This window comes from Ictidomys tridecemlineatus, chromosome 11, assembly GCF_052094955.1.
Source record: "Ictidomys tridecemlineatus isolate mIctTri1 chromosome 11, mIctTri1.hap1, whole genome shotgun sequence".
Classification (NCBI taxonomy): domain Eukaryota; kingdom Metazoa; phylum Chordata; class Mammalia; order Rodentia; family Sciuridae; genus Ictidomys; species Ictidomys tridecemlineatus.
Window position 1 is genome coordinate 38727765 of NC_135487.1, and position 21690 is coordinate 38749454.

The 21690-nt window shown below is 34.6% G+C and overlaps 1 protein-coding gene across 3 annotated transcripts in view; it reads right to left on the minus strand.

Moving 5' to 3' along the window:
- The window catches only part of Nrdc (nardilysin convertase), an 87877-nt gene that overhangs the window by 7879 nt on the left and 58308 nt on the right, over nucleotides 1–21690 (minus strand). For all 3 annotated transcript variants that reach the window (XM_005326077.4, XM_005326078.4, XM_040288662.2), the window contains 12 exons: nucleotides 21303–21380; nucleotides 19761–19881; nucleotides 19624–19682; nucleotides 19293–19347; nucleotides 13645–13749; nucleotides 11495–11618; nucleotides 10911–10997; nucleotides 8739–8858; nucleotides 7314–7365; nucleotides 5920–6070; nucleotides 2852–2979; nucleotides 354–516 (listed from right to left, as the gene is read on the minus strand). In XM_005326077.4, coding sequence (XP_005326134.1) covers nucleotides 354–516; nucleotides 2852–2979; nucleotides 5920–6070; nucleotides 7314–7365; nucleotides 8739–8858; nucleotides 10911–10997; nucleotides 11495–11618; nucleotides 13645–13749; nucleotides 19293–19347; nucleotides 19624–19682; nucleotides 19761–19881; nucleotides 21303–21380 — 1243 coding nt within the window. The remainder of the gene's footprint in view (nucleotides 1–353; nucleotides 517–2851; nucleotides 2980–5919; nucleotides 6071–7313; nucleotides 7366–8738; nucleotides 8859–10910; nucleotides 10998–11494; nucleotides 11619–13644; nucleotides 13750–19292; nucleotides 19348–19623; nucleotides 19683–19760; nucleotides 19882–21302; nucleotides 21381–21690) is intronic.

Here is a 21690-nt window from a genome sequence, read left to right on the forward strand (position 1 = left end):
CTAACAAAACTTATAACACATAGGTCTGCTTCTGTATATATGTATAACATCCCTTGCCACATACTACTCCCACTTTAATCTCTACATTAAACTCTTCATGTTTTCTACAATCTTCCACAAATGTAACCAACAACCCCCGACACACACACATTGTCAAACTGATTTCATTTAAAGTCATAAACAGTCTTCTTCATAGGAAGAGAGTTGCCTAAGTATCAGAATGGCAGGTTTCCTCCAAATCAGAAAATGATAATGCTGGCCCACAAAACTACACAGCTTCCCGCTTCATACAATTTCAAAGTACACCACTGCACTGAAGCCCAGAATATAGTAATAGTATACCTAACACTCACCGTGCTTGTAACATTTCCTTGTACCAGGCCCTCAACAAAGAGTTGGGCTTTGAACTCTTTGACAAAGCTCAGGAGAGACTCCAGGGAAAGGCCATCCATCAAAGCCCGGTACTTATCAATCATTGACCAACGGGCATATTCCAGGATTAAAAGTCGCACATCTCTGCACAAAGAGCAGAAAAACAAATAGCAACAACCTCTGTTGCAAGAAATGCATCTTAAAAGTACAGAAATATTTGGTCAAGTTTGATAGATGTTTTTTTAAAGAGACAATTTCTATCATAACTTAAGATGGGGGGGAATGTCATAATCATCAAAAAGAATTTCAAGTTGCATATACAAAGTTTTTAATGGATTTTACTCACCAGTACAATAATACACTTATCTAGTCTTAGTTGCAGAGTAAAATATTTAACATAAGTAAAGTTGATAGATGATTCAAAGCTTTCCCAGTTATATGCCAATTTAGCATTATTACTATTTTGGTTTGAAGTCTCACTAACATTAATTACTGGAGGCTACTATGATGAGAATCTATAATTGCAGTGACAATATAGTCTAGGTAATGTCTCTAGTCTAGAAGCAGATTAACTTTACCTCCTTATCTCCAAACCAACCTAAACCTACACCTAATAAGCTGTTTGAACTTGGCAATTAACTGTGATTCAATTTCTTCACTTGTAATAATGCCTACCATTTATTTGGCATAATCACATGGTGAGAATATATAAATATAAAAGTTCTTTGAATAGTGCTAGCACATAAATTTTCCATGAATAGTAGGCATATTATTATTCTACTACACTTCAATAAATTTCCAAAGTGACTGGATTTTACTAAAATTGTAGTTGATAAGACAGGCGCAGTGGCATATGCCTATAACCCCAGTAGCTCTGGAGGCTGAGGCAGGAGCGTGGGAGACCAACCTCGCATGTGACTGAGCTACTCTCCGGCTGGGTGTCTGAGGTGTCCACGTAGCAGAAATGCAGCAGGACTTCCCCACCCTTTTTGGGTTCGAGATTGGTGTCTGTGTAGAGACGTGTCTCTCCACTACCCCAGGGACCCAATCACCTCATCTGACCTTGCAACACTGCCCCCCATTGACCTTCATTGGATGGGATTTTCCCCAGAATTTAGAGTTCCCCAATAAAAGCCCACTCCCAAGCATGCTTGCTCTCTCTTACTAGCCTCTCCCATAAAACCTCGCTTCCGCCCTAGAGCTTGAGGCTGAGAGCATGAGGAACCGTCCCCTGGAGCTTGGTTTAAAGGTAAAATTATGTGTCTGTGTTTCATTTTGTAACTCCCTGAGAATTTCCCTGCATGACCAAACAATTAACTGTCTGCGCTGGCTGCGGACAAAGCAGGAGAATCATGAGTTCAAAGTCAGCCTCAGCAAAAGCAAGGCACTAAGCAACTCAATGAGACCCTGTCTCTAAATAAAATACAAAAAAGGGCTGGGGATGTGGCTCAGTGGTCGAGTGCCCCTGAGTTCAAGCTCCATTACTCAAAGGAAAAATAAAAAATAAAAAAAAGGAATTGATATAGTAGTATTTTTTATAAGTAAAACAAAGTAGTATTCAGGACTTATGGAATCACAGCACTATTATCATTTCAACAGTTGCAGACAACTCTTCTGCCCAAATCAGATTATCAGTTAAACCTAACACTCAACCCCTTCTTCTTTTGTAATTTATGTGCTCATTATGACTATGTCAAAAGCAGGGTTTCCATTTAAAGTTGTGCTGTTTGTTCACCATTTTCAGATGTCCAGCAAGGGAGTCAAGAAGAGGTATGCAAGCCCTTTGCAAAAAGGGCTATACCTGCTCAGAGGGGACTTATCTGTTCTTCCCACAAAGGCTCTACCCTGCTGATAGGATATCCCAAAGAGAGTTTTCTTTCTTTTCTTTTTTTTTTTTTTTTTTGAGTTTTCTTTCTGATTCACACAAAGGTATCCACATAGGCTATCATTAGTCCTGGACTAAAGTAAGAACAGGCTCTGAGGGAAAGCCCCAGGGACAGCTTTTTATGAGAGGGTTCAAGCATTAGTGTACAGGCTGTTCAGTTGCCTTGCTTTCTTCAGGAACCTTAGCTGAATTCTGTATAGTTAAAGTTGCCAGATAAGTGACAAGCAACTTAATTGAGATACTTACCAAACCATATAACACACTAAAATCACCAGTAAACAATTTTGGACTACAAACAAGCCAGCATTAACTGTTTACTTACAAAGTAAATTGCAAATTATTTAATGATTTGCTTATAAAGATTAGAAAAACATTCTTTATTTTCAGCCTCTAATCAAGTATAATAGGCTGCTTTTAGTCCTGTTCACAGATAGTTACTTAATCTGGATTTAGAGATTTTATGATCTGAAGCCACAGCACAATTCTCACATGTCTGAAAATAAGCATCAAAATTAGCTTCACTCCCTGCAATTCCCTAAGAAAGGTAAATGCTTTTAGGTTCCTAAAATATAAATTGATCCTGTGTATACGCACTTGGCCAGAGTCTCAGGCTTGATGAGAATGTTAAAGTAGGTCTTCTTCAATTGCTCCGTTATCATTGTAAAGACAGCTGGTGTGGAACTGAACTCAGCTAAGTAGTCAATAATGAGCTGAAACAGTAGCTGTAAGGGGGGAAAACAAAAGAAACACTTGATGTGGCAAAGCATGAAAATCTACCAAGTGTTAGGGGGCAAATGTTTTCCTTTGGTTTTTACCAGGGGTTTAGCATAGTATAGGCATTATAGGGGACATAAAAGAAGTACTAAACGGCTAGGGCTATAGCTTAGTGGCAGAGTGCTTGCCTAGCACGTGTGAGGCACTGGGTTTGGTCCTTAGTACCACATAAACAAATAAAATAAAGGCATTCTGTACACCTACAACTACAAAAAAAAAAAAAAAAATTAAAAAGAAGTACACTAAGAAGAGAATCTTCAGGGACTCAAATTCTCAATATTTGCCAAATTTGAAGCCATGGTTCTTCCTTTTTCATTATTTTCCGGGTATTCTCAAACATTTTTTTTCTTTCCAAACACACTTATTTCATTTTATCTAGTGTCCCTACCACTCCAAAATGTGACTTTAATTGGATAAACATTATATATTAATTTTAAAAACTGATAATTTTATAATACCCAGAAGGTGAGTCTCAAGGTCTTTTTTATTTGCTTCAAGCTGGGGATGTAATTCATTGGTAGAGCATCAGCCTAGCAAGTATAGGACCTGGGTTTGATCCCAGCACCACCACCAAAAAAAAAAAAAAAAGATTTACAGTTTTTTTTTTTTTAAATTTTTAATTGTTGGTTGTTCAAAACATTACATAGTTCTTGATATATCATGTTTCACACTTTGATTCAAGTGGGTTATGAACTCCCATTTTTACCTTGTATACAGATTGCAGAATCACATCAGTTACACATCCATTGATTTACATATTGCCATACTAGTGTCTGTTGTATTCTGCTGCCTTTCCTATCCTCTACTATCCCCCCTCCCCTCTCCTCTTCTCTCTCTATCCCCTCTACTGTAATTAGATTTACAGTTTTCTTTAGCTAGCTCCTATACTATTCCTACTTATTCCTAGGTATTTTGTTGTTTTTATCAATATCGTAAGTGTAATATTTGTTTCTACCCACTTATAAGTGGTTTTTGCTACCACAGGAAAAGAGCAACTGATTTTGAAATACTGAACTCATGACTAGCCACACATCACAAATTAGTTTTAATTTTAGTAATTAATGGTAGGAATTTAGTAATAATTTTAGTAGCATCTTAGGTTTTCTAAGAAAACAATCAGATCATCTACAAAGAAAAATGTTATTCTTTTCCAAAAAAGTTTCAGTTCATTTTATTGTGGTAGTCAGAATCTCAAAAACAATGTTGACTAACAGAGGTGATCATGTATTACTCTGGGCTTGTTTCCTGATTTTAATGTTCAGTGGTTCATCATTTAATGTAACACTTGCTGTTGGTGTGGGAGGGCTGTTAATAGACTTTATTGAGTTTAAATAATTTCCCTCTATTCCTATTTATTATGAATGTCAATACCAATTCATCAAATTTTTGGCATTTCTCACAATATTTATATAGTGGTTGCTCTTTTTTGATTCATGTTATAATGAGCTATAGCCATCAATTTCTTAATACTGGACAACCCTGGCAGTCCTGGTACTTGGTCATGATGAATTGTTCTTTTTGCTATATTTATTGACTGATTTTGCAATGCTGGGGATGGAACCCAAGGCCTTTTGCATGCTACTCAAACACTCCACCACTGAGCTAGATTCTCAGTCCTAATTTTCAAAAATTTTAGGAAGTTTGCATCTATATTCTATAGGTAAAATCAGTGTTGTGTTTTCTATACATAAATGTTTATGTTCTATATCATTTTTTAATATTAAGGCTAGGTAAACTTTATAAAATGAAAACTATCAATACTTTTCTATGGTTTGTATTTTGAAAAAGCTTTCCAGGTAAATCTAAAACATACTTTCCAAATGAAAACCACTATATTAGGTAGTAATCTATTTGGATTTTAAGCTGTATTATATTTAGTCCTTTAGAGTGAAAAAAAGTAATATAGTAATATACTTTGTGGTACCATTTCTTAAGACCAATCTTTGCTCCTAGGTAGGTGAGGTGTAACGGTATAGAGGGGGGAAAATATACTCTTCTCTTGAGTTTCTGTCAAGAGGGAAACTAATGCTTCCTAGGCACAGATATGCTTTTTTTTTTTAAATATATTTTTTAGATGTTGATATACCTTTGTTTTATTTTATTTTATTTATTTATATGTGGTGCTGAGGATTGAACCCAGTGCCTCACACACGCTAGGCAAGCGCTCTGCCCCTGAGCCACAACCCTAGCCCTCACAGATATGCTTTCTGGAAGGTTCTTTCCTCTAGATTTTTTCTTGTATGAACCTATTCCCCAAACTTTATTACAATATATAATGTATCTAAGAAGCCTAGATATAAAATTTGTTGTTGGGTACACTATATTATTTTACCAGGCATTTAATGATTGCCACTATCTTAGCTAGCATATCATTTTTTCCTCTGCTAATATTAAGTTTATGTCAAAGCAACACTGAAACACATTTCTTACCAACAGATACACAACCTTTTAGAAAAAAAGGCTCATAAATTTAGAATGAAAATGAAACACATATTTGAAACAATAGTAGAGAGTACAAAAAAAGAGGAAGACAGGGCATAAACATTGGAGTTCTACTCCATGTCAGGCAATAAACCAGGTCCTTTAAATCTGCCACTGGCGTACGGTAAAACAGTTCTAAATGCCAATGTTGGCTAACAGCAAAGGTAAGTGAGATCACATCAACAGCCTGGGCTGTATTGTACACACTGCATAATAAGACATAGATAATTCTTTGGTTATAGTCATAGTTAGAGTACCTGACATCATTCAAGAAAACTCATGATACAAACATTTCTTTTTAGGTGTAATACTTCGTGCACTTGCCTCTATGCTTGATACTACAGAGGGGCAATAAACAAACATTATACTTTAAAGCACTCTATAAAGAAAACAGTACATATACTTACAGGTAGTTTGTGGTTGAATCCTTTTACTCGAATAATTAAACCATGCTCTCCAGCTACCAGTTTATACTCCAGCTGTGCCACATCAGCTTCATAAGCTGGTTCCGCAAGATTATGGGTAAGGATATTGACAAAGATATCAAAGAGGACCACACTGAAAAGTTTACCGAATGCAAACAACATCATTAATTGGCAAGAAAGACATGAATAGATTTGCTTCAAATTAGAATTTTTTTAAAAACTTTACTTTTAAAAAGGTATTATTAATTCCTCACTCTGAAATGTAAAACTGAATGCTAATTTGGTTCAAAGGTAAATATAGCTTACTCAGGACTCAGTTTTACAGGCATATTAGTGGTGCTTCCTAGGCTTTTTCATGTCATGTACATGTATAAAATGACATTAGTTATATTGTATAATGAAGGGAATGGAATAGGCATCAGAAGCTATTGGCCTAAGGCTCATGGCTTCTCTCCAGACTATTTTGGGGGTTGGAGGGTAACTAGAGATTGAAGCCAGGGGTGCTCTACCACTGAACATTATCCCTAGTTCTTTTTATTTTTTGTTTTGAGGAGGATCTTGCTAAGTTGCTGAGACTGGCCTCAAACTTGCCATCCTCCTAACTTGAACTTACCATCCTGTCTCAGTGAGCCACAGCCAAGTGCCACTGTGCCTGGTTACTCTCCAGACTTAAGCTTTCTGACGGACAAATTGAAAATATGAGGGTAGGCAAGTTTTTAGAGTAAACATTATAATAGAGTTTAATACTGCTTGTCATTTTAAGATTGGATACAGTTAAATGGCAAAGGAAAAGTTCACTATCAGTTCCTGAGTACTTTCTGTGATTCAGCACATGTTAGGCTCTCTAATTTTCCACAATGTCGCTATCCAAATATTTAGGCAAACTGCTAAGAACAAGTTGTAATTTGATTCCTTGGCAGTGTTTAAGTACAGGATCAACAGATCCAACAGTCCTCACTATAGACTAGGAGTTAACCCTAGAGTACAGCGAGAACTGATCATTAAGAACTTTCACAATTCACTAAACTCTGTGACTAGCCTACACCATCAGCATGTTTTACATATGGGTGCTATGGTATGATTTTAATGTTTAGTACCAATACAAATATCTTGTCTGGAGCATAGGAAAAACGTAAATCAGTAACATAGTTCAAGTACTGTGATAGAAAATGAGAGGATGATTTAAACCAAGACAAAAGTTTTCTAATAATTAAAAAAAAAATGGGCCTGGGGTTGTGGCTCAGTGGTAGAGCACTTGCCTAGCATGCGTGAGGCCCTGGGTTTGATCCTCAGCACCACATAAAAATAAATAAAATAAAAGATCCACTGACAACTAAAAAATATTTAAAAAAATCATAAAAAGGACAGTTGCTTACTTTGCGGCAGACTTCTGTATCAAAGGTGTAATCAGATGGAAACGTATGTACGCTGAAAAAAAAAAAAAAAAGACCGTAGATAATTTATGGAAGCTCAGAGGCTTCAAATATTTTTTAATTGTGAATAAAGCACAAATACTTAAATCCTCATATTTTAATTTTTTCTACACACTACATTTTTATTTTTAAGGTTTTTTTTTTTTTTAAAGATAGTATTTACCATTCCAAATAAAGTGCCCTGTGAGACTTTCTAAGTGAAGATCAGATATATGGATACACACAAAGAGGTTTATGAATATTCACACTTTAATAGCTTCAGACAGGGAAAATGTTAGGGTATACATGTCAAGAACATTAAGGGAATAACCCTAATGTTTACAGAAAGTTTTGACAGAACCTTTTTCTATGGAAGCTGAATTAAGAACATTTTCTGAAAGTCTTATAAGCCATTCAAGAAAAATTGTGAAGAGGTGGTGAGATAGCTCAGTGGAAAAATGCATGCTTAACAAGCAGAAGGCTGTGGGTTTAATCCCCAGCAGAATGATGAAAGGATGGATAGAGAAAAAGGAAGAATGGAGGGAGGGAGAAAAAAAGAGAGGGAAGATGGATGGATTGATTTATGGAAACACTTTCTCAACAAACTCAAGATTTCTCCACAGAACTAAGGTATAACTGTATTTGGATTTGGGACATTAGTTAAATTACATCTAAGGACTCTTAGTTTGATTCCAAGTTGCTTCAGGAAGTTTCAATGCTATGTACCAGGAACAAAACATAAAAAAGCCACATAGTTTGGGGCATAACCTTAAAAATCAAGAAATGTAGTCTGTTTAACAACTCTACATAATGCTTCCTTTATAATGAAAAGCAAGACAGCAAGAGGCAGATGGGGGAAATTTTTACATCTGTAATGCTGGATTAAGCTACTGTTATATCCAAGAATAATTAAAAAAAAATTTTAGCTGTAGATGTACACAATACCTTTATTTTGTTCATTTAGTTTTTTTATTGTGGTGCTGGGGATCGAACTCAGTGTCTCACATATGCTAGGCAAGTGTTCTACCACTAAGCCACAACCCCAGCCCTGTAAGAATATTTTTTTTTCATATAATCTTATGTTCAAATAATACCAATTCCTTAAGATGGCCAAACATCTGGCTCCACTTTCATTTATCTAAAAGAAAAGTATCTGAAAACAATTGATTTCTAGGCTTGAAATTTTATTTACTGAAAAACAGAGTATCTAAGTATTTATGTGATAACATAGGAACACAGTATGAATCTGATAGATAAGGCTAGAAAAGGTCTCCAAAGGTAAAGGGAAAAGGAAGTGGGCAAGACACAGGGGGAAAAAGAATGTTGCTATGAAGAGGAGGAAGATTTGTTTTAATTACCTCACATCTTTTAGGGAGGGTAACATATTACCTTTTGGGATTTTGAATTTGTTGTCTTTCTTATACCACAGGGAACCTTGTGGAGTATTCACAATTTTAACAGGGTATTCTGTTTCAGGGCAATCAAAAGCCTTCAATGTGAAATCCGTGGCTAGCAAAAGAACAGAATAAAAACATTCCATTATTCTTTTTTTTTTTTTTTTTTAAGAATTTTTAAATATTTATTTATTTATTTTAGTTATTGGCAGACACAACATCTTTGTATGTGGTGCTGAGGATCGAACCCGGGTCGCACGCATGCCAGGCGAGCACGCTACTGCTTGAGCCACATCCCCAGCCCCAACATTCCATTATTCTAACAGAATTCTCAATCTGTTCTTGGTTTCAAAAGTTTAAATAACCATTTTTGTGTGTGAGTGGCAAAAATAAGCCATATTTAAATACTAGAGTATGCTGTATATAAACTCTGAAAAATCTGTGATTTCCCAAATTTCGATTTCCATGAATTTGGGTTCATTTCCTTTCTCAAAAAAATTCTGAAAGAGGAACTTCTGATTAGGATAGTTGTATAATTCACTTTATGAATGAATACATTCTTGAATGTCTCTTACCAACTTTATGGACATTTGAAAGTCTACAAAATAATTGTGCTCAAACAAAGCCAAACTTGTAATTTCAGTTAATAAAAACAAATTATTACATCCAATATAGGTGATAAATAGGTAATTGGAGGAAAAATGAGAATGAAAGAATAAATTGTTATAGTTATTTCTCTTAAAAAAATTTAGTTGTTTAGATAGTTAATGTTCAAGATATGAAACTGAATTGCCCAAAATCATAAGACTTATAAAAATAAAAGTTAGCCACAAGGGGGCACATGCAGGCCAATAATCTAAGTGACTTGGGAGGCTGAGACAGGAGGATCATCAATTTTGAAATCAGCCTCAGCAACTTAGTGAGACCCTCTCATGAAATAAAAAACAAAAAGGGTTGGGAATATACATCAATTGTAAAATGCCTTTAAATCCAATCCTAGTAAAACACACACACACACACACACACACACACACACACACACACACACACACCACATGGCTTTTTTCCTAATTGAGATGAGATGCACATGATAGAAAATTAGCCATTTTAAAGTGAATATTTCAGAGGCATTAATATACCCACAATATTGCACAACCACTGATCTAGTACCATATAATTTTCCAAATCACCCCAAAAGGAAAGCCTATTATTTTTAAGGGAGTTGCTCCCTATTAACCATTCCCCTCCCCAGACCCTAGCAACCTTTACAATGTTCTGCCTCTGCAGATGTACTTTTTTAGATATTTCAAATAAATGTATTCATATATGGCCTTGTCACTTGGTATGGTATTCTCAAGGTTTATCCAGTATTTCCTTTCTATTTATGGCTGAGTAGTATTCTAGAATGTGTATACCACAATTTGTCCAATCATCCATTTGGCTGTTTTTTCTATCTTTTGACTGTCGTTAATAATGCTAGTATGATCATGATGTAAGTGTATTTGTTTGAGTGCTTTTTTTCAACTCTTTTGACTATATATGTAGTAATGAAATTGCTGGGAAAATAAAGTTTTCTGAATGTATTACATTCACAGACAACTGTAAAACCTTTGACATGCTTTCAAATTTTCTTACTACAACTTACAGAAATATTTCCAATGCAAGAAAGTTGATAGATACAAAACAAAATTTTTTGAAATAACACCTTTTCTTTATGTAATAAAATATTTTCTATATTCTATTCTAATTGACTTTTTAATGCATTACAGCCCAATTACACTGACATCACAACCCATTAATATTGATTTTATAACATTTTAATGGGTTGTAAACCACAATTTGAAAAACACTAGAAAATATGATAAGATATTGACAATTTCTTCCTTTGAAAGGGTCAGCTATTATGTTCAAGAAAAAGCATAAATGTCAGGAAGCCAAGATTGGGGTTTAAGTCCCAGTTCTTCTATTCACCAACTAAATAGTTTGGGATAAGTCATTTTGTTTTTCTAAATTTGTGTTTTCATTCAGGAAAAAAAAAAAAGAATAACGCATAACTGGGATTCTAAAATAGGAATTCATATGGTACTTTGTAAAACATTATGTACTATACAAGTTTTGCCGATTAGTACATGAATAGATTATGTAAAATGACTGCTATCTTACTGACCTATGTACTTGTTTTCAGCTGGAAGATGAAGATCTGGATTTAATTCAAAATTACTCTTCCACAGTTCAGCCCAGGAGTTTTCAACATCTGTAGAGAAGAAAGACAAATTGATTCAATAAATAAGACCATAATCAGAATTCTCTTAACAAATCAATCACTGACTAGCCTCAACAAATTAATTCTGACATATCCAGGCAATCTAGAATTTTACTGCTCAAAGCGTAGTCCCATTAGCACTCTTATCAGCTGGGAAACTGTTAGATACATAAACTCTTAGGTCCTTCGCAGACCCCTTGAATCAATATCTGTATTTTAATAACATCTAAAAGTGACGCACTATATTTGAAAAGTACTTTTCTAAAAATGATTTCCAAATACCAAAACAAGATTTTTTTCAATAGCTAATAAATATAAGCATAGCAGAAAATAATTCCTCCCAAATTAGAGTAAGTAATTTTCATTTCAAAGGGAACTTTAAAAAAAAATTATACTTGCCCCACCACAAGAACCATCAGATAAGATCATTAAAGCATAAAAATTCCAAAGTAAATCAGATGTATCTAATTGGAAGACAAAATATTTACCTTCTATGCTATACTGAGTCCCAAACCACTTTTCCTTGAGGTTGCATTTTCCCTCATTAGCACCAGAGAGTAGAACAAGATTTGCTTTTTGAGGAACTAGCTGATTAAGGGCTTCGGCAATGACCTAATAACGGTGGAAGGGGGAATGGTGGTGGTAAGGAAAGGGAGACATATACAATAATAATAATAACTTAATATATTTCTGTTAGGCAAAGTTACATTGTTAGACACCCCCAAGATCCTAGCATCCTGATGTTTATAAAACTATTTAAAGTGCATGAACACTCATATTTACAAAGCATCATTAATATTTCAAGTATTTTTTTCAGTTTTACTGAGGTATAACTGACAATTATCAAATGTTTCATGATAATAAGTTCCACATATTAATAGCACTAGCAATAAAAACTGCTATTATTTACTATGTTTTTACTATATGCCATTCAGTGCTCATCATACACTATCTCATTTAATGCAAAAAAAATAACAAAAGGTATAATCATTTTAAAGAAAGTAATACTCAGCTTCAGAGATTAAAAACTAAGTAATGCTTAGGTTAAAGATTATGTGATTTACAAAAAAAAAAAAAAACACAGCTAGAAGTGTCAAAAGTGGAATTCTAACCATACTGTACATGCCAAAGAATATACTGTTAAAAACTATACTACTACCTCATACACAAGACAGTAAAATGATGCCAAAGCAAGGCCTCCTCTAATAATCCTTCATCTGCGATAAGGATTAAATTCAAGATTATGTAGGTTAATTTGGAATTTCAAGTAAAATTTAAACATTTCTTTGAGAAAAAACAACAAATGGTGGTTTGGAAAAAACACTCAGATCACTAGACATAACCAACCTAGAGATAGCAAGAATGTGTAATTGTTACTTCTTCCTTTGCCTTTCCCTATCCTCTTTAAAAGAAAGTTTTGGAATAAACACCCTTTCTAAAATTTCTCAACTTCAGCACTAGTAACATCCTGGGTCAGATAATTCTTTGTTGTAAGTTACTGTCTTCTGCATTTTAGGATGGTTGGCGGCATCTTAGGCTTCCATTTACCAGATTTCAGGAACCTCCCTCTCCATGCCCAACCCTTAGTTATCACAACCAAAATATCTCTAGACAGTGACAAATATCCCCTGGGGAAGAAATCATCACTGGTTGGCTACTGTTACTCTGTAAGAACAAATGTGATTTGTTCCCCAGTAGTAGAGGAATGCCCCTGACCAACTATTCAACTATATGTAATATTATCTGTAAATCATGTTTCTAATTTAGAGAATTTTTAATTTGGGGTGGGGGGGGGGTTCTGGGGATTGAACCCACAGGCATTTAACCACTGGGCCACACCCCCAGCTGTGTGTGTGTGTGTCTACACACACACACACACACACACACACACATTTTTTAAACAGGGTCTCACTAAGTTGCTGAGGCTGGCCTCAAACTTGGAACTTACTACCTGAGCCTCTCAAATCAGTGGGATTATAGGCATATGCCACCATGTCCAGCTAATTTAGAAAATCTTATATTTTTCTTGTAAAAATTTTGTGATCCCCCAAAGTTATTTATTTATCAAAGTCAAAATACTTTTAAATATATGCAAAACTGAGGGTGGCACATGCCTATAATCTTTTTTTCAATAAAGATATCCAACATAATATGTAATAAAAGAACAAACAAAGGTTTTATTACTTTGGTTCCAGTTCAAAGTCACCTTACTGAACCATACATCATGAAGTCAACAGTTATATATCTAGGAAATTTACCAATAGAACTCTTTTACTGCTGTGTATATTTTAATCAATCTAGTAGGTATTTTTCCCAATCTTTGGTTGGCTAGAACAGCAATCTGTATCTGGATTTAATTGTCCTGAATTTCCAAAAAAATTAAAAGGTAAGCTAAACAACTTCTTAAGTATGTTTAAGAACTAAATAAAATAATTCTTAACTGCCTTAACTATTTTAGATGTCTTAACAACATAAAACTTTAAGCTTCTTATATTAAAACATAATCATGTAAAATAATGAGAAATTACTCATACAACTATTGCAATTTCTTCTACTTAAACAAATAAAAAATCCTGACTAAATATAACCAAGTTTTCTCTTTTCTCAGTTCAAGTTTTAGAAGTGGAAACCTCCTTACTTCCGGCTTGTATTCAAAAAGAAGCTGATCTCCAGTGAGAAAGTCCTGCAGTGGGTACAGTTGCATGTTTTCACACATGTTTTCCACATACTCAACTGGATCTGTCTGTAAAGAGGCAAAATTATTTCACACCAGAACCTCTCTGCTGTTATCCTTAATTGGCCACAATACTCATATATTTTCTGTTTTCAAAAATGAAATCAAAAGTAGATATAACTGCAGCTTAAGAATCTGATGCTTGCAATGCCACAAAAATATCAGTGGAAGGTACTGCCTTAAGGAGTTTAACCTCACACCCCTCCAAACCCCTTCTGAGTCTGACAGCTCAACTAGATTCTAGTCATGTTACAGTCTCTTCATGAGAGCAATCATAACACTGAATTGTAAATGCTCATCTGTCCAGTGCTCCACATGACTGCAAGGTCAATAAAGACAGTGGACCTACTACTATAGCAGTATCACCAAAAAACTATTTGTAAGGATCAAACAATGAAAACATGAGTATCATTAGATAAAATTATTGAGTAGCGAGTAAAACAGTAGTTACTAGAGGTGGAAAGGGTAGTGGGCAGAAGGGATAGAGAGAGGATGGTTAACAGATACAGGAATACTATTAGATAGGAGCAATAACTTTTAATGCTCTTTAACATAGTAGGACAATTATGGTTGACAGCAGTTAATTATATATTTCAAAATAGCTAGAGGACAGAATTTTGAATGCTTCCAACATAAACTAATTATAAATGCTTGAAGTGATAGATATGCCCATTATCCTGATGTGATTGTTATACATTGTACTGTGTATTAATATATCACTGTACCACACAAACACGTAAATTGTTATGTGTTAAGTAAAAATAAAGTTTTAAAAAAAGTTATATTACTCAGTATTGTACAGTTCTCTGAACCAATGAAATAGAAATAATTTTCCAGAAGAAAGCAATAAATTCAAGTATTTATTAAGCATCCAGATACACAGAATTTTAAAACTGAGGGTGGCACATGCCTATAATCTTAGTGACTTGGGAGGCCAAGACAGGAAGTTTGTAAGTTCTAGGCCAGCCTCAGCAACTTATTAAGATCCTCAGCAACTTAGACTTGTCTCAGAACAAAAAATAAAAAGGACTAGGGATGTAGCTCAATAGTACAGAGACCCTGGTTTCAATTCTCAGTAACAAAGAAACAAAAGGACCTCATAGGTCCTGTAGATAACAAGTGGTTCCATTCCCATGTTTCACATAGGAAATACACTGATTGATTAGGTGACTTGCCAAGCTTACACAAGCCAAGTATAGACTATAATTCTGGCTTCCTAATGTTATCTACATACTATTCCCCAAATACCTTCCTGCCTAGCCCTTTACTATCTATCTATCTATCTATATATATATATATATATATATGTATATATATATATATACTGCTTCTTATCTAATGGGAGAATGAAAATGAAGGTTACTGCATTCTGGAGCAGTAGTGGCATAGGGTGGGGGCAGGAACAGACAAGCACGTATATATCATTCATACATTTTCATATAAAAATAGGATTTAAAAAAAGTAAGGAAAGTTCACTGTTAGCTTTTTTTTTCTCTATTTGAGAAAACATTCCCGTACCATCAATGTCACTAAAGTACTTGAAATAGCTCTTCCTGTTGTGTTCTCTATTTTTTAAATTATTTTAACTAGCTATTTACTTAAATGTAATTGCTCTCTTGTAGGTTTATAGATAAAACTGAGTGATTCCAAGTATTTCCTATGAGAAAACACTAAGGACTCTAGCCAAAAGCAGATATGTCATGCCAAAACAATAGACTATGTGTTAGGGAAAAACTTTTTAAATGGGCTGGAGGTAGAGCATTTGCCTAGTGTGTACCAAGGCTCTGGGTTAGATCCCCAGCATCACAAAAACAAAAACACACTTAAATGTTATCATTTAATTTTTATTTATTTATTTATGTACTAGGGATTGAACCCAGGGTTGCATTGTTACTGAGCTGCATCCCCACCCCCATTTTTCATTTTTTTATTTTGAGAGAGTCTGCTAAATTGCTGAGGCAGGCCTTGAACTTGCAATCCTTCTGCCTCAGTATCCTGAGTTGCTGGGATTAGTCATGTGCCACAGTGGCTAGCCATTTAATTTTTCTTTAAAATGTAATGCACATAGTACAATATTCAACCTTTTAAAGTGTATAATTTGGTAGCTTTTAGTACAATCATCAAGTTTTGTAATCATCACCTATCAAGTTTCAGAATACTTGCACTCACCCCAAAAGAAAACTTCATACTCATTAGGCAGTCATTCCCAATTACTTACTTCCCTCAGCCCCTGAGACATCAGTCTATATTCTCTATGAATTAATCTATTCTGATTATTTCATATGAATGGACCTATTTAAAACGTGACCTTCTGTATTTGACTTCTTTCATTTAGCAGAGTGTCATCAAGATTCACCTAAGTTATAACATAAATTATTCTTTTTATGGCTGAATAATATTCCCTAATATACAGAGTCTACTTTTTATTTATCCACTCATCGGTTACAGTTGTTTCCATGTTTTGACTATAATATATAATGCTGGTTGAATATTTGTGCATAAGTTTTTCTGCAGACTTATGTTTTCAATTCTCTTGGGTGCATATCTAGAAATATGGATTCCATCCAGATCACCCTTTCTGTCATTGCTAATCCACCGTGTTTTCCTGAACACTTTCCACGACCCAGCCAATGCAGCAAAATTCATATAACTAGTTCATATAACTCATATTTTGAGACAAGGTCTCACAAGCTACTTAGGGCCTAGCTAAGTTGCTGAGGCTGGTTTTGAATTTGTGATGCTCTGGCTCAGCCTCCTGAACCACTGGGATTATAGGCATGTGCTATAATACCTAGCTTGGTTAGTTTGTTTTTGTTTTTGGTTTTTTTTTTTGAGTGAGGGTGGGGAGAGGGGGAAATAGGGGAATGGTAACAGGGGATTGAACTCAGAGCCTCTTGACCATTGAGCCACATCCCCAACTCTATTCTGTATTTTATTTAGAGATAGGGTCTCATTGAGTTGCTTAACACCTTCCTTTGCTGAACCTGGCTTTGAACTTGCAATCCTCCTGAGCTGCTGAGTTAGTTAGGTTTTAATCTAAGATTTGTTTTGGCTTGTGTTTTCAAATCAAGACAAATATTCATTAATACAAATACTCATTATGCCATAGATTGGGGGGAGTGATAAGCTATGGAATGGGGAGATGGCAGAAAAAAACATTATCTTGAAATGCACTTCCAACAAGTAACTGATAAGGCAAAAGAAAATATCATTTACTTAAACAATGCTAAAAAGCCAGTTGTAAAGAAAAGGAATCTGGGTATGACAGAGTTGTCCACAATTCTCATTTCCACTCTTTTCCCTGCCATAGTTCTGGTCCACATACTGCCATCATAGCTGATGAGAATACTGATCAACATCACTCCTGGAAACACAGATGACAGGACTTGCGGGTTCTAGATTTATCAATCCACTTACAAGGAATGTCTCTAGGACCCTTTTAGTAATCAATATGGGCCAGGTAGATTTTTCTGTTCTGTAAATAAGATTTCTAGTTCATTTCAAATAACTTCTTTTGAAGTATATAAACCACATTAAAACAGAGGTAAACAGTAACTGGAAACCTGGTTTTTGTGATCTTGTACTCAGTACTAAGTATCCTTTACTCATAATACATTTTGAGGGAAGAGTACAGTGATGATCCAAAAATCCAGCTTTCAATGTTCTCTATGGTTGTTAAATCAGGAGCTCTCAAATCTAGGGTACCAATATATCCCCTATAAGATGTCAGCAGACAAATTCAGAAGGGACCCATTAATTTGGTTGGGAAGAAATTACATATATTCACTAATCTATAAGTTACTTCTTTAAAATTATGAATATAGGCAACAAACTATGATAATATTAATAGTATCTATGACCTTCTCCAAGAGAAATCACAATTGTAGATATCGTGTATACTCATTGCTACTTAAAAATCCTGGAAATTACTAGATATTCTACCAAACCTTGTAATTTAATAAAGAAACAATTATTATTTTTTAATGTTTTGAGTACTTTAATATTCTTTTGTAAACTATTATATTATGCATTTAAGAACACCATGGGGGGCTGGGACTGTAGCTCAGTGGTAGAGCACTTGCCTGGCATTGTGTGAGGCACTGGGTTCGATTCTCAGCGCCACATATAAATACATAAATAAAATAAAGGTCTATCAATGACTAAAAAAAAAAATAAAAAAAAACCACCATGGGGAGTGGGGAAACGCTATGTACTATGTATTAATTAACAGTATTGTTTCAATGTTAAATTTCCCACTGAGACAACTATATTGAGGTAAGGCAAGAGACTGCCTCTGCCTTGATACATGCCAGAAAACATTTAGGCGGGGCTGGGGTTGTGGCTCAGTGGTAGAACGCTCACCTAGCACGTGCGAGGCCTTGGGTTCAATCCTTAGCACCACAAAATAATAAATAAAATGAAAGTACTGTATCCAACTACAACTAAAACATAAATATTTAAAAAAAACATTTAGGGTGAAGTATGACATTGTATGTAATTAACTGTCAAAAGGTTCAATAAAAAATAGACACACAGAAAGAGAAGAAAGAAAATATGATGAATTATTATCAACTGGTAATATTATCAATTTAGGTGAGCGATATACCAATGATCACTGTACTACTGATAATTTTTCCAAAATTTTAAAAAGCCAAGAGGATTAAGTAGTACTCTGAGGAGGGGTCTACAACATTCAACAGACTTCTAAAGGGATCCAAGCCACAAACAGGGGGAAAACCCCTCTGCTCTAAACTCTTTACCTTTCAACATTAAATAATATCTTTCTTTTATATGTCCTTATACTATATAGATAATTTCTTACTTATGTTCCTTTCTATTGCCTAGAATATAACCAAATCTTATTCAAACCCTATATTTTGATACTGAACTCAATTCAAATTTACTACACCCATGAAGACTTCTCCTATCCTATTTCTTTTTTTTTTTTAAAGAGAGAGTGAGAGAGGAGAGAGAGAGATAGAGAGAATTTTTAATATTTATTTTTTTTAGTTCTCGGCGGACACAACATCTTTGTTGGTATGTGGTGCTGAAGATCGAACCCAGGCCGCACACATGACAGGCAAGCGCGCTACCGCTTGAGCCACATCCCCAGCCCCTCCTATCCTATTTCAATCAAGGAAAATATTGTCTTTCCCCTAAAATAGCAAAGCTCAGTGTTTCTAACATTATACATGGCAATTACTACAGATTTACCTTAAAGACTACCTTCACAATATTTGAATTCCCAAACTACCATAGCATAGCAAGCTTTCCATGAATGTTTATCAGAGGGATAGACAGGATGGATGATTACATTGACAAATGGCTGTGATACAACATGATCTATGTCATCTGTCTAATGTCTCTGTTTCTCAATATAAATACTCAAAACAAGATTTAATTTTTAGATAGCCTCAAGGCCATCTTGAGACTCACATGACAAAGAGTGGCAGAATAAAAACTCCAGTGACACTTCCAAAAAGAGGAACAATGTCCACACCAGTTTCAACTTGGTCACAGATAACATTCAAAAAGAATTTGACTTCCAATACCTGTTCTTGGTAATGAAATTCATTATCCTCAATTTTCTGAATCTCTTCAAAAACTCTATGAAAGAAAATGATAATTAGAGATATACTAAAATTTATCACTAGAATCATCAACAAGAAAAAAGAAGCATAAAAATAAAGAACTGGCCAAATAAATGTAAAACCTTAGTGTACACTCACATGTAGAAGGATGAGGATATGAAGCCAGTAAAGGAAATAGAGTAGGAAATGCCTGAAAAGCCGTCCCACAGGACTAAACCATGTGTACTGGCAGGCTGAAGGCTAAAACATATTAGAATTGACTCCTGGCCTCATTCTAAGAAGTTTTTATTACCTTTTTTCTGGGCCTAGCTTCTGCAGCATTTTTAAATACTGAAAGACAGTATGAGCAACCTGAAAACAAAACATCTCATTAGTCTATTACATAAAGTAATACCTATATAAAAGAAAAAACTCCATGTTAATATTTACCTCATAGAAATGTTCATAACCTTCATCAGTTAATGTGATAGAAATGCTGAACACTGAATAAGTAGAATTTTGCTCAAATCCTGTCTCACCATTTCCACCAAATAATGCAAGAGCCCAGCACCTATAGTTGGGAAAAATAATCCAATCAGCATCTCTGAATTGACAGCCTACAAATACTTCAAATTAACAAAATAGGCTTTCTATGTAAAATTTGGGAATCTTAGGTTTTGATTAAATATAATTTCTAATAGTAAATTTCAAAGTACAAATTTTAAAAGCACAAAGCCTTCCAACGGACCATTGTGCACTTGGGAGTCCCAGAAGGAAGTAACAGCCATCTTTACCTGTTTAATGGGGAAGCTAATAGATATTGCAACACAGTAAAACACTAACAGTTTCATGAAATCAAAGAACTTCTTGTTGAAATAAACAATACAAAATATTAAGATATGGCTGCTGGGAAGCATTTCACTTATCATTTCTTATTTTGTCTCTTAAAAGAAATCTTAAAATGTATCAAATACATTCCAGTTTAGAAAGTCAAATGAGCTCTTGGAGACTATTAGCTAATCTATACAGATTGTCTAAGAAAGAAACAAGACTGGATCTTTTCCTGACTAAAATAATATCCTAAACTTTTTTTCCCCAAAAAACTATGGAGTACTTTATGTATGTTCATGTCATCCTTGCACAGGGACTGTGTTAATCTCTGAATCAATTTACTTTATTTTATTTTTATTACATCTGCTACCAAAGTGAGCACCTAAAAACTTAAGGGAGAAGGACTCCAAAATGAAGTATTTGAAATTGTAATAAAGTTTGGTAACTTTGCACACATCTCAAAGCATATTATACATACTGTAAAAGGTATATATAAACTCAATTATAATTGGTTTATTCTTTTATAATAACTCTAGCCTCTTCATTTTCTTTATTTTAGAACACACTGATATCTTCAAGCACCTCTTTACATTTCTCATCTCTTTTCATTCTCAAATTAATTAATTAACAAAAAAGTCAATCAAAGAATTACCATAATATCCTGGTCCTGATTCTAAAGTTTTGTTTCTATTATTTGGCTGTAGGTGACTTACATAGGTGCTTACATGCGTCATGACACACTCTGCTAAGAAAGTTACAAACACTTTTCACAACCCCATATATTTTGTACAACTGATCTACACACTGAAATTTTCATTAAAGTCTACCTTTTGGTTTAGAAAAGCCTAAAAATCCAGTTTTTAAATAATTTACTCCTTTACTATTTTGTCAAATCCAAATTCTTGATTAGAGTTAACCAATTTATGTAATTCTGGAATTTATTACTTTCATTTATGATGTGGTGTACAGTATGAGGAAATAACAAAATAGAAGATGACAATTAAAATAAATGAGGTTATGGATATGATTACAACTAAGAATTAAATTTTATTGTAGACCTCCTGGCAGCTAAAGCAAAAGAACGAGCAATGTAACACTTATTGTTTACTATTATCTTTCAGAGGTTGTTATACTGAAAATTCTTAATAACTGAATACTTGCTTTTTTCTAAGGTAAGAAAGAATGCTGCCTTTGCCTTCATGTCCAACCAGCCAGGAGATATAATGAAGTGGCTTCACCCTTTAAAAAAAATTTAAAGGTCAGAAAAAAAGCTTTTTTACACTAGAAAATCTTATTTCTAAGACTATAACATTTGATTTATTCTTTTTTGGTTTGGTTTGGTTTGGTACTGGGGGTTGAACCTAGGGTTGCTCTACCACTGAGCCACATTTCCAACCCTTTATAATTTTTGAGACAGGGTCTCACTAAGTTGCTTAGGGCCTCTCTAAAGTTGCTAAGGCTGGTCTTGAATCTGTGATCCTCTTCTCTCAGCCTCCCAAGTCACTGGGATTACAGACTTGTGCAACTGTACATAGTAACTACAATATTT